Source organism: Phyllobates terribilis, unplaced genomic scaffold (assembly GCF_046119375.1).
Source record: "Phyllobates terribilis strain yellow unplaced genomic scaffold, ASM4611937v1 Scaffold_5__5_contigs__length_657084704, whole genome shotgun sequence".
NCBI classification, from domain to species: domain Eukaryota; kingdom Metazoa; phylum Chordata; class Amphibia; order Anura; family Dendrobatidae; genus Phyllobates; species Phyllobates terribilis.
In genome coordinates, this window is record NW_027362765.1 from 388,631,782 (window position 1) to 388,646,436 (window position 14,655).

The 14,655-nt window shown below is 43.9% G+C and overlaps 1 protein-coding gene across 6 annotated transcripts in view; it reads left to right on the forward strand.

The window, feature by feature from the left end:
* Positions 1-550: 550 nt before the first annotated feature.
* LCOR (ligand dependent nuclear receptor corepressor) overlaps positions 551-14,655 on the forward strand; it is a 78,649-nt gene continuing 64,544 nt past the window's right edge. For 2 of the 6 annotated variants that reach the window (XM_073684945.1, XM_073684946.1), the window contains exon 1: positions 566-738. In XM_073684945.1, the coding sequence (XP_073541046.1) occupies positions 642-738 (97 nt within the window). In that variant the 5' untranslated portion in view covers positions 566-641. Of the gene's footprint in view, positions 739-14,655 lie in introns of all 6 variants that reach the window. The other 4 variants (XM_073684950.1, XM_073684949.1, XM_073684948.1 and 1 more) reach the window with 4 other exon arrangements.

Here is a 14,655-nt window from a genome sequence, read left to right on the forward strand (position 1 = left end):
TTTTAATTTTGGTAAATCCACCCAAAAAATGAGCACGATTCGGAACGAATTAACTGCTGCAGATTTATTCACTATTCCGCTCGCCCCCCCCCAAAAAAAATCGCCCCATTTGTTCTCCTTTGTCGTTGTTCACACGGTAGCGAGGTTCCCGTTACACCTGCTCTATGGACAGTTTATTTTTTTTTTCAAATATTAACCCCATGAGTACCTGACAGAATGCACTCTCTCTTTTTATTATGTTTCAGGCCAATGTAATCTGCAGGCTGTGTAGCTAAAGTCATGAAATGCTGGCACCTGTAGTTCCACCCCTCTCTTGCACTCCCGGAGACCTCCCCACGGCTGACCCGTACTGGGACTTGTAGTCCCCACGCTGTGGTGACAGGAGAGGGGGTCTCTCTCCGCCGCTTTCTGGCAGTATAGCATCGCCATGGTGACCGGCCGCCCTGGGCTGTGGCGGCTAGTGGGGATGGGCGGGGCCTTCACCTCACACACAGAACTGTACGTGCTGACGTCACCGAGCACGACGTAATCGAGAGAGAGAGAGAGAGGGGAGAGCGAGGAGGAGGGAGAGCGAGGAGGAGGGAGGAAGATGGGAGGGCGGACGGAGAGAAGGGGGAGGCTCCGTGCGGGGCCAGCAGAAAATGGCGAGTCTGTGTAAGAGCCAGCAATGCTCTATCGAGAGGCGCGGTTTTCGACAGGAACTTGACTCTTGGCGGCACAAGCTCATTCACTGTGTAGGTAAGCTCTAATTCTATACACACACCGCACCTTCCAAAAATCACAGCCGGCGGGTCACCTCACAACTTACCGCCCGGTAACTGAGAGAAGGGGGAGGAGGAAAGAGACGACGACTAAACCCGGAACCGGTGTTGTGTCCAGTCCCCGCGTACACGGGCGGACAGCGGCGGCAGTGACTCTGCTCTGAGGTAAAGGGGGGGAAAAAAACGGCGGGAAAGGGGCGTGCGCGAGGGGAGAGCGGCGCGCGGGCAACGGCTCCAACGGTCATGTGACTGCTCCCCTCAGAATGCTCCCCAGCCGTCCGCTGCGCTTCTCTGGGCGGGGAGTTGGCTCCGCACCCGGGATCGGGTCGCTAGTTTTTTTTTTTTTTTATTAGTATTTTCCGTTGAGGGAGAGGCCAATCATACGGCCCCGGGCTCGGGTCTCCGGCTGTTGCTGGGAGTTTGATCAGAGGGGCGGGTACAGGTAGAGAGAGCGAGAGGGGAACTCGCGCCGCTCTGGCCGCCTTTCGAATGCCGGGCGCGTGCACGATGCATGCGCGTAACCCGACTCCTCCCTCCTGTGCGCGCTCCCGGCGCCTCTAATTACCCAAAATTCATTTTTTTTTTTGTTTTTTTTTTTAATTAAACCCCCCCCCCCCCATGTAAAAGTGCAGCAGGGGACTTGTCTGCCAGTGTTCACACTTTCCAGTTCCTCCCTCATTATATTATCAGGTTTCTGTGTAATTTTATTCCTCATTTATTTACAACTGCCTGGATCTGACTTTTTTTTTTTTGGGGGGGGGGGGGTGTTAAAAAAATAAATCTGCTGTTTGTTTAATTAAAGAAACTTGATGCTTTGCGCTTTCTCCCCCTCCCTTCTTTCTGCAAACACTTTTTTTGTGTGTGTGTGTGTTCCTTGAATGGTGGGCAGGGATGGGGGTGAGGCTCAGGAGGAGAGGGGAGTGTGAGAGGGGCCTGAGGCCTAGCTCGCTCGCTGCTGAGTGCTGCTGCCCTTTCCTGGAGGATCCCGTGCTCACCCCATGATTAAGGATCACCCTACTCCCCCCGGGGATCCCCTCTTCTTCGTCTTCATACGGGGAATATGAGAGGCGATCCGTTTTCGGTGGCTGCAGAATGCTGGGGGATGGGCAAGGGATGAATGAAAACTCCCCTCTTACAGTAGGTTGCTTTTTTTTATTTTGTGTGTGTTTTTTTTTTCCCCTTCCCCACTTTAAGGTCCTGTCGACGGGAATTAAAGCGTTAAATTCCGGGTGTTATTCAGTCGCTATTTAATCTCTCGCCCCCACCGTAAAAAGTTGCAAGGCTTTTGTGTTTTCTAATTGAAGATTTTCATCCCCTCCTCACTTGTTTTCATGGGATTGTTTAGTTCAATTTCATCCTCAATTGCTTTTTTTTGTCTTTTTTTTGGGGGGGGGGGGGGGGGGGGGGTGTTGGTATTGTTAAAACCCCAGCAAAGGGGGGTGGGTGCTGCTGCTGTTATTATTCCTGGTGGAAAGTTGATTTCATTTATCTTAAGCATTTTGCTTCGAAATAATTTTTTTTTTTTTTTTTTTAGCAAAGCCCATTATGCAAATTGTGCTTTGGTTGAGATGTAATTTCATGCTGCGATAGCGTTTCTTTGTCCCTTTCCTGAAACAGTAACTGAGCACGTATTACATGAGGAGAAGGAGGAGGGCGAGAGCTAAAAAAAATTCTGTAGGTTTACAGTTTGCACATGATTGATAGGAGTTGACTAAACGCTTTTAACCCTGACACATTTCGGAGGCTCCGTGCAATCTTTTGATGGGATCGAAAAAGCAGGGTGAACAGACATCTAGTAATAAGGCTTGTGTGTTTCCTAAAGGGAAAGGCGCAGGGGATGGTTTTTGTGTTTTTCTTGGCGTTAATGTAAATTTCAAGACTTGTTAACCCTTTCTCTGCAGAAGCTTGGCATGGTTAAGTGTTTTCGGTTCATGATAGACAATACGTTTCCATACTTGATTGCTGCGAAGAGGAAGTGATTATTAGGCTCTAAAATTGCACTTGACCCTAAAACAGTCTTTTTGCTTGCAACATTTTTTACTGAGATTTTTATTTAGGCTGCAGCAGAGGTTTCTAGGTTGTGAATGGTTTCTGGTGAGTGGTCAGCATTCCTTAGCAGTAACTGTCAGGGGCATACTGGGAGATGTAGTTTTGCAACACCCAGAGGAGCCACAGGTTTGGGTAGACTGTTTTGGCCCTAGAACAAAAGGTGAACAGTGGGCCTGTGCACACATTGCAGATTTGTTGTGTTTTTTTTTTTTCTGCTCAGATTTCACAAAGGGATTCACGATGGCCAGCAAAATCATGCACACATTGCTTATTTTTGACTTGCATATTTCAGCGTTTTTGCTGTAGATTTCACTCATACTAATCATTGGGTAAAAAAATGTGCAACAAAAACTCATGGAAAAATTTAACAAATACCTGTTTTATGAAGTGTTTTTCCTGCCAAGAGTTAAAGAAATTTCTGCACCAAATACTTAATGTGTGCATATACCCTAAGGCTATGTGTACATGGTGTGTGGTTTTTTTTTTTTTTTTTTTATGCAGAATTGGCCCCAAAAAATGCACTGCAACCATTATCCCAGGATTTTCTATGAGATTTTGCAAGCTCTGTGCACATGATCAGCATTTTTGCCTGCGTTTTTGCTGCTAAGAGGTGCAGAAACGCTGCAGAAATTTCTGCAAGCAAATACTGATCGTGCGCACCTACCCAATAATGCCCAGTTTCCTGGTTTGTCAGTGACTTGGCATCCTGTTACATTTGATTTTATTAGGTGTGGGCTAGATATTATACATTTATGCAATCTTATAAGTTACCTTTTACCCCTCAATTAATTAATGGGGCTTTTTAGAGATAATTTGAATATTTAGAGCTCATTGGTCAAGTAACTTTTATGACTTTGTTTCGAAGGCAAGTTAAGTACAATTTTTTTTTTTTTTTTTAAAGGTCCAAAGTTTAGAATTGCCAACTATTTTATCTTTACAACAATGACACAAACCTGAAATTGATTACTTTTATGGTATGGCCGTGCGTGTTGAACTTGGGTTTGTCTGTCTTGTATGTATTTAGGGAAGTTTTTTTTTTTTTTAGTTCCTGTTAAATTTTAACATTTTATGACTTGAATAACCTTTTTGTTTCTATGAAACTGCTATAATGTTTTTCAACTTTTTTTTTGTTACGGAGATCACTTTTATCCTAAAATACTTGTGTTTGTGTAGAGTGAATATTAAGGTAGAGAAATTGCTAAGATTTAGCATCCACAGATGCCTACAAGAAGTAGGTACATGATCAGTAGGTCTTCTAAATCTGTTTTGCCTATTATAATAGGACCCAGTAGGTTGTGGGCTTGTGGTGCCGGACAAACCCTTTAAGGCTGTGTGCCCAGGATGCAGAAATGCTCCCGATTTTTCCTGAGCGTTTCTGAGGATTGTACATGCATTTTTCCTGCCAGGGACAAGCGGATGTGAAGTGTTCTTCACATGCATTTCCACATACGGGTTGACAAGCGCTTTCCAAGCGATTTTTAGCATCACTTGGAAAGTGCTTGACAACTTAGTCACATCCACAGCATAAATTTATATAGTGTGACCGAAAGAATGGTAAAAAATAAATATATACTTACCTTCTGATGGTCCCCAGAGTCCTTGTCTCTGCTTGCCGGCAGCTCGCGGTAGATTTAAGGACCTGCCGACGTCAGTCGTCACATGACTAAATGACGTCAGCGTGGGTCCTTTAGTCTACCACGAGCTGCCGGCAAGCAGAGACAAGGACATCGGGGGCCATCAGAAGGTAAGTATAATGTTTATTTTTTTTTTTATTTCTTTTTTTTTTTACAGGTTCTATGGTATCCAGGTCCAGAGGAGTCTCCTCTTCTCCAAACCCGGGTACCATCCGCACATTGAAACTCATGGATTCCGCATGTACAGATGCAGTGATGCGGATGTCATGCGGTCCAATGCAAGTCAATGGCAGCGAAAACACAGCGCTTCCGCAAGATAATTGGTAGTGCTGCTTATTTTTCCGCAATGATAATCCGCAGCATGTGCACAGCACATGCGGATTATCATTGGGGAACATGGCAGGCCTTCTACCAAGCGTTTTTTAAGCGTTTCTGCAGCGGAATTGCCGCTGCGGAAACGCTTAAACACATAGTGGGCACACAGGCTAAGGAATTAGTTTAAAATTTCTCTTAGCCAGGCAGAAAAAATTGCCATATACTTTAAGGGTCTGTTTGTAACTTACTTGAGGCATTTATTGAAAAACTCCCACGGTATCACAAAGCATATGCCAACAGAGTGTGTTTTTGGAGCCCAGTACTTTGCTGTATGTTCCCTGGTTTAGTTCAGCTTATTCAGACATCCGTGCAGCACGGACTGACCGCAAGTTTCCCGACTCAAGAATAACAGCTTTATAGAAATATGAGGCCGTCACAGTTGGGTCGGGAGATCCTCAGTCAGTCCGTGCATTGTGGTCCATGCTCGGACCATATTGCACAGCCGACTCAATGAGCATTTAGGCCGGGCTCACATCACGTTTTATGTACTCCTAAGTTGCTCCATCGGACCTTACATCTGAAACCCTGAAACTAAAACTGTGTTTGGGCGTTTGCGCTGACAGGCCCATTTACTTTAATCATGCAGATGGATTGACATTGTGCTCTTTTAGATATAATTTTTCGGCAGTATCCACCTATTTGAGGTGAGCACAATTTGCAGTTGACCATGTTTTGGTGCTAGCATCAAATAGGCGGATACTACCAGAAATTATGTTCGACAGAGCACATGGTGACTCCATCTACATCATTAACGTAAATGGGCCTAGTCAGCTCAAATGTCCGAATCCCGTTTTTCAGGGCTTCTGATGTAGTCCCCGACAGCCACTGACAAGTTGATAAAATGTGATGCAAAAAAAACAAGTTGTCCGGTACTCTTTTTTTTAAATTGCCCAATGTATTCAGCATGTGGGCATAAGTATATTTGTAAATACCTTGTGTTGCTGATAATGCCTGTGAGCGTCGCTATCGGTGGCCACTCACAGGCATCACGTGACCCCGCGCTGACGTCACGACAAGTGAGGCGTGACTCTGCGCTGGGGTCCCCGCGATGGCTGCTGGGTTGTGGGTGGGGTTATTCCCTGCGTTACACCCAGCATCCACCACGCACTTTCCCAATGAATGGGGAGAGGGAGAGCGCGCGATTGATGCCGGGTGTGACGCAGGGGAATAACCCCACCCACAACCCAGCAGCCACCGTTGGAACCCAGAAGAGAGAGACCCCCGGCTGCAGCCTGGACTTGTCGTGACGTCAGCGGATGTTAGCGCCGGCTGCAGCCGGGGGTCACATGATGCCTGTGAGCGGCCAGTGATAGCGCTACTCACAGGCATTATCTGCAACACAAGGTATTTACAGAGATACTTTTACCCACATGCTGAATACATTGGGCAACTTTAAAAAAAAAAAAAAGTTCCAGACAACCTCTTTAAACTTCCGGAGATCCTCCTGACTTATACCACAGATCAAAGGCTCTTGCAGTGATATGAACAGGGCCAAAAACAAAACTACCTAATAAGTTAGGCGTTAGAAGCAAATCTGATGTATTGGCGATAGTTTTACCAGGAACTTGGTAGCCATCTAATGGCATGTCTGCATGTGTCAGATTTGTTGCAGTATTGTCTGTGAATGTTCCACTAATCTGAATGAGGCTTAGGCTATGTGCACACGATGCAGAAATGAAGCAGAAAATTTCTGCATCATTTCTGCATCTCCCTGGCAGAAAAAACGCATGCAGATTGTGCATGCGTTTTTCCTGCAGAATACATGCGGATCCACATGCAGATTCACATGCGTTTCCGCATGCAGATTCACAAGCGCTTTCCAGGCGATGTTAGCATCACCTGGAAAGTGCTTGATAACTAGGTCACACTATATAAATCCATGCAAACAGCATGGATTTATACAGTGTGAACCGAGAGAGTGTATATACTTACCTCCGATGGCCCGCGCTGTCCTGCTCAATCTGTTCTCCCTCGCCGGCAACTTTGAATTGAAAGACCTGCCGACGTCAGCGTCACGTGACCCGTCACATGACTCTGACGTCACCGCAGGTCCTACAACTCACTGCAAGTGCCGGGAACCAAGCGGGAGCGCTGCGCGGGCCGACAGAAGGTAAGAATACATTTATTTTTTATTTTATTCTTCTTTTACAGGTTTTTTAATGGTACCTGGGTGTGGATGAGACTCTCCTCTCCTCCACACCCGGGTACCATCCGCACATTAGAACGCACCAATTACGCAAGTACAAATGCTGTCTTGCGGAATTGGCGTGTTCTAATGCAAGTCAATGGCGGCGAAATCGCCGCGTTTCCGCAAAATTAATTGACATGCTGCGGATTTTTGACCGCAGCGTTAACGCTGCGGAAAAATCCGCATCATGGGCACAGCACATGCGGATTTCCATTGGGGAACATTGCTTCCCTTCTACCATGCGTTTTTCATGCGTTTCCGCGGCGTTTACGCAACTGCAAAAACGCCGCGGAAACGCATGAAATACGCATCGTGTGAACACAGCCTTATACAGGTTTCACACCTCCATGAAACATGTACCGTGCTATGATCGCAATACCTGGCCCATTCGCCGTGTCTCCGGTCCTGACCTATTTGCTTCATAAACCTATGTTAAGCAGTTAGCACAGGTCTAGAGTCGAGTCAGTTGGGCCAGGTATTGTGATCCGAGCCGAGTCCATGTGAAACTGGCCTTACAGAAATCCAAATGTTGGCTGCCAAACAATCCTATTCAGTTGAACTGTTTTGCAGTCGCAGAAATTTGCAACAAAAGAAATTTGAAGCTTGTGAATATTCCCTAAGGCTGCGTGCCCGCGAGCCGTAATAGCCACGTTTTTGGACGCAGCTCACCTGCACTGCTTCCAAAATGCTGCGTTCTTCAGTAGAAGCACAGTGGATGGGATTTATAGAAATCCCATGCCCACTGTGCTTCTATTTGATGCTGCATAAGCTTAATGGCGGCGCGGCTTTACGAGCCGCCGCATGTCAATTTCTGTTGCGGAGACGCTGCGTCCAAAGCGCTGCTATAGCTTAATCAAGGGCACATACCCTAATAAGATGTGCACATATAAAATTATTTGCACATTGATTTATCCAAACCAGTGGTGAGTAAATAGCTCTGTATCCTTAAATTTTTAGCGCTCACATTTTAGGCCTTGCAGTGTTTTTCTAATATTTTGTTTCTCTTCCTGCAAATCCAGCAGTCTAGCTGTTCATTTCTTCCCTTAATACTCTTGCTTTTGGATGATTTGGTATTAAGTTAATTAGTCATGGGGTTTGAATCACATTTTTTTTATTTGGATTCCTTGATAGAGGGCACATGCAAATACATCTTGACAAATTGCAAGAGCAGTAATGAAGATTACTTTTATTGTAATGCTGCCAGCCTGGCCATATTAGGATGCAGAGCAGCCAGTGATGCTAAAACATTCAATCACTTATAACTTTAGGGAGAATTGCGCTGGTGTGATTCCCTAAGTGTTCCTGAATGAATATCATGAATTATATATTCTTACCCTTCCAAGTTTTGTATAGCTATTAAAAGCTCCACCATGTATTTGGAGTTGACAAGCATGAAGCATAGTGGATAAATGCTTGTGGCTGAGTGCTTCCTCAATCTCCTTTCGTGTAATTTCGAAAATATATTTGATCTAATTGTCACATGATATTTTTTTTTCTGGCTTCTTGTAGTAATTAATTTTTTTTTCTACTATTCCACAATTCCTTTTAAGGCCTCATTCAGATATCTGTTTTTCATACCCATTAAAGTCTATGGTGCTATTCACAGGATTGTTTTTGTGCAGACTATTTAGCCACAATAAAATTAAACATGTCTGTTTTTGATCGGAGTCACAGATGAAAATTACCCGTACTAGTCCATGGGACAGTGAAAATCATGGACAGAAGACTAAGGCCACCAGTGTACGATCTGAGTGCTGGCAAAGATTCCAAGCACAATATATAGGAGAAGCTTTGCAGTTTATTTTTTATCAGTGAAAAATCACTGATGGTAAAAACTAACTTACTGATGAAACACGCAAAAAAACTGTCTGAATAAGGCCTTGGGCTGGGTTCAAGTGGTGTTTTTGATAACTAATGCCCTCACCTAGTGTATCCTCACCCATTCCTTGTAGACTGTGAGCCCTCGCGGGCAGGGACCTCGCTCCTCCTGTACCAGTCGCCGTCATGTTTTGTTCAAGATTATTGTAATTGTTCTTGTACGTATACCCCTTTTTCACATGTAAAGCACCATGGAATAAATGGTGCTATAATAATAAATAAAAACCCAAAGAAGAAAGTAGTTAATAAAGTGAAAAACTGGTCAGATGTTACAAGTCAAGTAGTTATGGAAGTATATTTTTAAGATGTTTTGGGAGATTTTTGCTTTAAAAGAAAACAATCATGCCAGAAATGATGTTTTTTTTTACATGGGCTTGTCTAAATGACATAAAATGCCAGAAAAAAATGCATGTTCTAAATGTTACAAAAAATGCAAAGAGTTAAAGTGGCTTTCAATGCATTCCTTCCAAGTATTAAAAAAATGCTGAATAACAAATTGTTGTGTTTGGGCTTAGAAATAGATAATATTCCGATAGGTATTACCTTTTAATAGGCTTTTGTGTAATGTGTGTGCTTTCTCCCCTCCTTGTGTTTTTGCTGACAACAAGAAATCTTGTTTCTAAGTGGGAGAATCTTACTAACAAATACTGTGAATTTCTGGCTGCAGGGATGAGGGAGTGATCTTACAGCTGATCTCTTCTCTTGCGCTGCAATTTTCCAAATATTACTGCAGAGCCACAGTACAAGTAAGTTCAGACGAGCACTGAACTCTGTGTACAAGTCACATCTGCAAATTGTGGACATGACAGGATTCAGTAAGCAAAGAGCGTATCCGTTACAAATGTAAGAAAAACTGATGGCTAATTAGCAGATCCATCTTCCATAGACTTCAGTGTTAAAAAACTTATCCAGCAGAGAGCAGTTGTTTAAAAGTTGGCTAAAAAGTTGTGCAGACAAAACATTTTAGCCAATGTATTGCTGCTGGATCCGTTGTAACTGATCACTACTGGACTTGTGAACATAGTCTTACTTGGGGTCTTCTTGTTTGGGGCATTAGTGAATGGCTTTTCCTGCCTAATTGACATAAGGAGTTTTCTCATATCTTCTAGTAGAGCTTTTTTTGTTCATTGCTTGAGGTGCTCCCATCTTCTGTCCACTTCAGTTACACTTTGAGAGAGTAGTACTGCAATAGTATCCCTAGTGCATTGTGCAGATGCCCTTCAATCTGCGTTAATTTGTATGTGTACTGAATAACAACACTTGCCTGGCTGCTTTTTATTGGACGCCTTTTTATGTACTTTGGGGATTGACTTATGATGTCTTTGTTCCCTGTTTTTTAGCAAATGGGATCAAATAACCTCAGAGGGGAGAAGGGTGGGGGTGGTTTTTCATTGATTTTTGAGAGCTTTTCATGCAGATCAAAGATGCAGCGTACAATGTCTTGCATCTGAAAATCTGTCAAAATATTTTTTTTTTTTCTTCCAAAAAAAAAGCTATTAAGCCCTTATAATGGGGAACTGTATGAATATAATTTCTCTAAAATACAGTGAGGCGTGTTCCTTAGAGTACACAGGCTTCCATAAACAGGTCTTGTATTCTACGGACAGCTCTCCATCTGCAGCTGCTGTTTCTATAATAAAATGCTGTTTTTATATTTCACATTGTTGAGTGACATTACACAGAGATGGTAGAATAAAGTATTATTACCTAGTAATGTATTGGCTTTATAATTTTTGCCTCTTCAACAGCTATTTTAGACTTGTAAACTAACACACGACAAAATCTTTGTGTGTATATATGCATGCTTGCTTTTTTCTTATTCGGCCTATGTGGTAAAGTGTCAGTTAAGTTTGTTGTTTATTATATTACTAAAGCTACACCATATATACTTGTAAGGGTGTGTGCAGATGATCCGGAGCCGCTACGGGCTGATGCAGCGGCCAGCAGCTACAGCGTAGTGGATGGGATTTGTACAAATCCCATGCCCACTATGCGTCTCTGTGCACCCGTGGAAACTGACATGCGGCACGTTTTCCAGACCGCAGCATGTCAATTTCTCCTGCTGTTCCGCATGCAGACTTTCCCCATAGACCTATTCTCTATGGGGAAAGTCCGTAGGTTTTAAAAAAAAAAAAAAAAATTAGCTCATTTACATATCCGCACGCGGCTCCTCTGCAGTGTCGGGGCCGTAGGCTGGAATGCTCGTCTGCACATACCCTCAGTGGTGAAAACATAATGAGGTGGGTTAAAAGTTAGAGATTTTACCACAGTAATGTTGTTGTGTGTTGTTTTTTTTTTTGTTTGTTTTTTGGGGTTCTTTTTACAAAAACCTTTCCCTTTTGGCTCTACTTTGGTAAGGGAATGGCAATGATGCAATATTTGTTTCAAATGGTGCCAAAGTACTGAAATTTTTCTCAGAGGCAATCTTTCCTTATGAAGTCCCTGCTGCCAAGGTTGAAACTTATCCATCCAGTGGTCCACAGCGATCCTGAGAACGGGACTCTTATTGCAGCAGTGGTCGAGCACATACGCTGTCGGACTTCCAGAGACAGTACAACCTTCTGCTCTTTCTGACAATCCTATAGACAATGAATGGAATGAATTATTGATTCCATGGTGCTGTACATAAGGAGGGGTTACATACCAAATACAGATGGTGCTGTACATAAGGAGGGGTTACATAAAAAATACAGATCACTTAAAGTAAAACTAACAATGATAGACTGGTACAGAAGGAACAGGACCCTGCCCTTGCAGTCTTACATTATACGGGGAAGGAGACAGTAGGTTGAGGGTTGCAGTAGCTCCGGTGTTGAGGTGGCAGGAAGCAAGGTCATGGCAGGCTGTAAGCTTGTTTGAACAGATGGGTTTTCAGGTTCCGTCTGAAGGATCCAGGTGTGGCGGATAATCGGACGTGTTGAGGCACAGAATTCCATAGGATGGGGGATATTCGGGAGAAATCTTGGAGGCGATTGGACGAGGACCAAATAAGTGTGGAGGAGAGAAGGAGGTCTTGGGAGGACTGTAATTACGTAAGGGAGTGTATCGGGGGATTAATTCAGAGATGTACGAAGGAGAGAGGTTATGGATGGCTTTGTAGGTCAGTGTTAGTAGTTTGAACTGGATACGCTGGGCAATTGGGAGCCAGTTAAAGAAGTTGTCCACTACTTTTACATTGATGCCCTATCCGATAACAGCTGTTAGGCTGTGTGCCCACGTAGCATTTTTCAAGCGTATATGCTGCGGAATTTCCGCAGCGTAAACGCTTGAAAAACGCATGTATATCCGCACCCCATGGTCCCCAATGGGATTCCGCAAGTTCTATGCACATGCTGCGGATTTTTCCGCAGCGTTTATGCCGCGTTCAAAAATCCGCAGCATGTCATTTAATTTTGCGTTTCCGCAAGCGGAATTGCCTTTGTCCAATGCATAAAAAACGCAAGGCAATTCCGCGTGATAAACGCGCGAAAAATGCGCGATAAACGCGTGCGGAATTCCGCATGCGTTTTTCCGGGAGAGGACTTGCATTTATGCAGCAGAAATTTTCTGCTTCATAAATGCAACGTGGGCACATAGCTTTATCGGTGGCGGTGGCTGCCGGCCGGAAGTGCTCACCTGCGGGAATCCGCGGTCAAGTGGTAGTGGCCGCTCAATTGAATGAGAGGCGGATCTGCAGTTGACTGCGGCGGCCACTACCACTTGAAGGCCTAGCCCCGCAGGTAAGCACTTCCGGCCGCCGGAACCGATAGCAGATCGGCGGGGGTGCCGCGAGCGGGAGCCTGGCCAATCATACATTGATGCCCTATCCTTTGGATAGTGCATCAATGTTAAAGTAGTGGACAACCCTTTAAGGGATCTGCAAAGTGGGGTAGCAGAGGAATAACGAGTCAAGAGATGGACCAGTCGCGCAGCAGAGTTGAGGATGGACTGGAGGGGTGCAAGAGTGTTAGCAGGTAGGCCACAAAGGAGGATGTTGCAGTAGTCGAGGCGGGAGATGAAGGCATGCACAAGCAGTTTAGTAGATTGAAGGTTGAGGAAAGGACTGATTCTGGAAATATTTTTGAGCTGGAGGCAACAGGAGGTGGTGAGAGCTTGGATGTGGGGTTTGAAGGACAGGGCAGTGTCAAGGGTTACTCCGAGGCAGCGGATTGTTGGTACTGGGGAAATTAATGTGTTCAACTTCTGCTCCATTCAGACTGAAGTCTGCAGAGTGCCATTTTCAGGATTGCAGAGCTCCTAGCATTCAGTCCTCCATACAGATTAGATGGTTTTCAGTCGAACGATGATTCAGCCGATCATTTGGACGAAGGCCAGCTCAGCTCACTCTTCATACTCAGGATTGCTCCTTTGGCCAAGCTCGCCTGTGTTCTTCATAGGAAAAGTGCTGGAGAACACATGGGCCTGTGGCTTATCTCTGAGAGGACAAAGTGGTTGGCAGACTGAAATTGGACATGCATGATTGACATCATGCCCGACCATCAGTTGGTTGGCACCGATATAGAGTATCGGACTAACCTTTTGATATTCGCAAGTGCGGCCAACATTAGTGTTTGGGGTCCTTAAGTTATGTCGTATCCAGTGTCGCCCCCCCCCCCCCCCCCCCCCCCCCAACTCCAGCCCTCGAGCCACCAACAGGTTATGTTTTTAAGATTTCCTTAGTACTTCAAAAGTGATGAAATTATCATGTGGGCAATACTAAGGAGTACCTGAAAATTTGATTTGTTGGTGGCTCTTGAGGACTGGAGTTGGGCAACACAACCTTATCCTGTGGATGAGGGATGACTTTAAAGGACTCTGTCCAAAAGATGTCCTTCCACTCGGTGCTTCACTGCTGAGCCAATCATTTAAATACACCTTCCCACCTGCTTGTTTTCTCTCATCTCCACCCTATCCCTTATTTGGCAGTGCCTTAACTTTCCAAAAAATCAGCTAACATCATCCATCCTCAGATTGTAGAGTCTTTGTCCTTAGCGAACTTTACACGACTGTATTTTCGGTCCATGAAACGAACAGCATTCAGACAAATGTATTTCAATGGGGCAGTGTTGATGACATGGTGTGTGTGTTTTTTGTTTTTCCAGACCAAATTTACCTGTGAAAAATTTCAGAATGTACTAGTGTCTTCCGTGTGTTGGATGACACTCCCCATTCAAACCTGTGTGCCAAAATAATAATAAAAATAAAAATTATCGCACCAACATATTCCGCAGCACTTTACAATTTTAGGGGGGACTTGTAGAGACAATAAAAATTGTATTCCATTCAGAGCCGCTGTATAACATCCAATTTTTACAGATATATTTGAATTCTTTAACACAGGAAACTGTATTTATTCTTGTAAACTTTACCAACTGCTTCTGTATAAAGACAGATTGCACACTGATGACAAATGAAAAAAATCTAACGCTACCTGTATTTCATTTCGACATATTTGTGACTTTTGTTCATATTGCTTACTTCTAGAAAATCCTGAATGGGGTGTGATGTAATAATCCTTTCTCCCTCTGATTCATTATATGTATATTATGGATCATCAGAGACCCAATCCTGGATTTTTCTCACTGCAATCATTCATTTTGAGTTAAAAAAAAAAAAAAAAAAAAATTGCTCAAAATCTTACTACTCAAATTACTATGATGGTAGCGACATCCTATTCCAAACTGCAAATTTTGCTTATTTTGAAGAAATGCTACTTAAATTGCGACACATATGTTTTAAATTATATAAAGTTTGTCCTACTCTCAGGAGATAGATTACACAATTTGCTGAA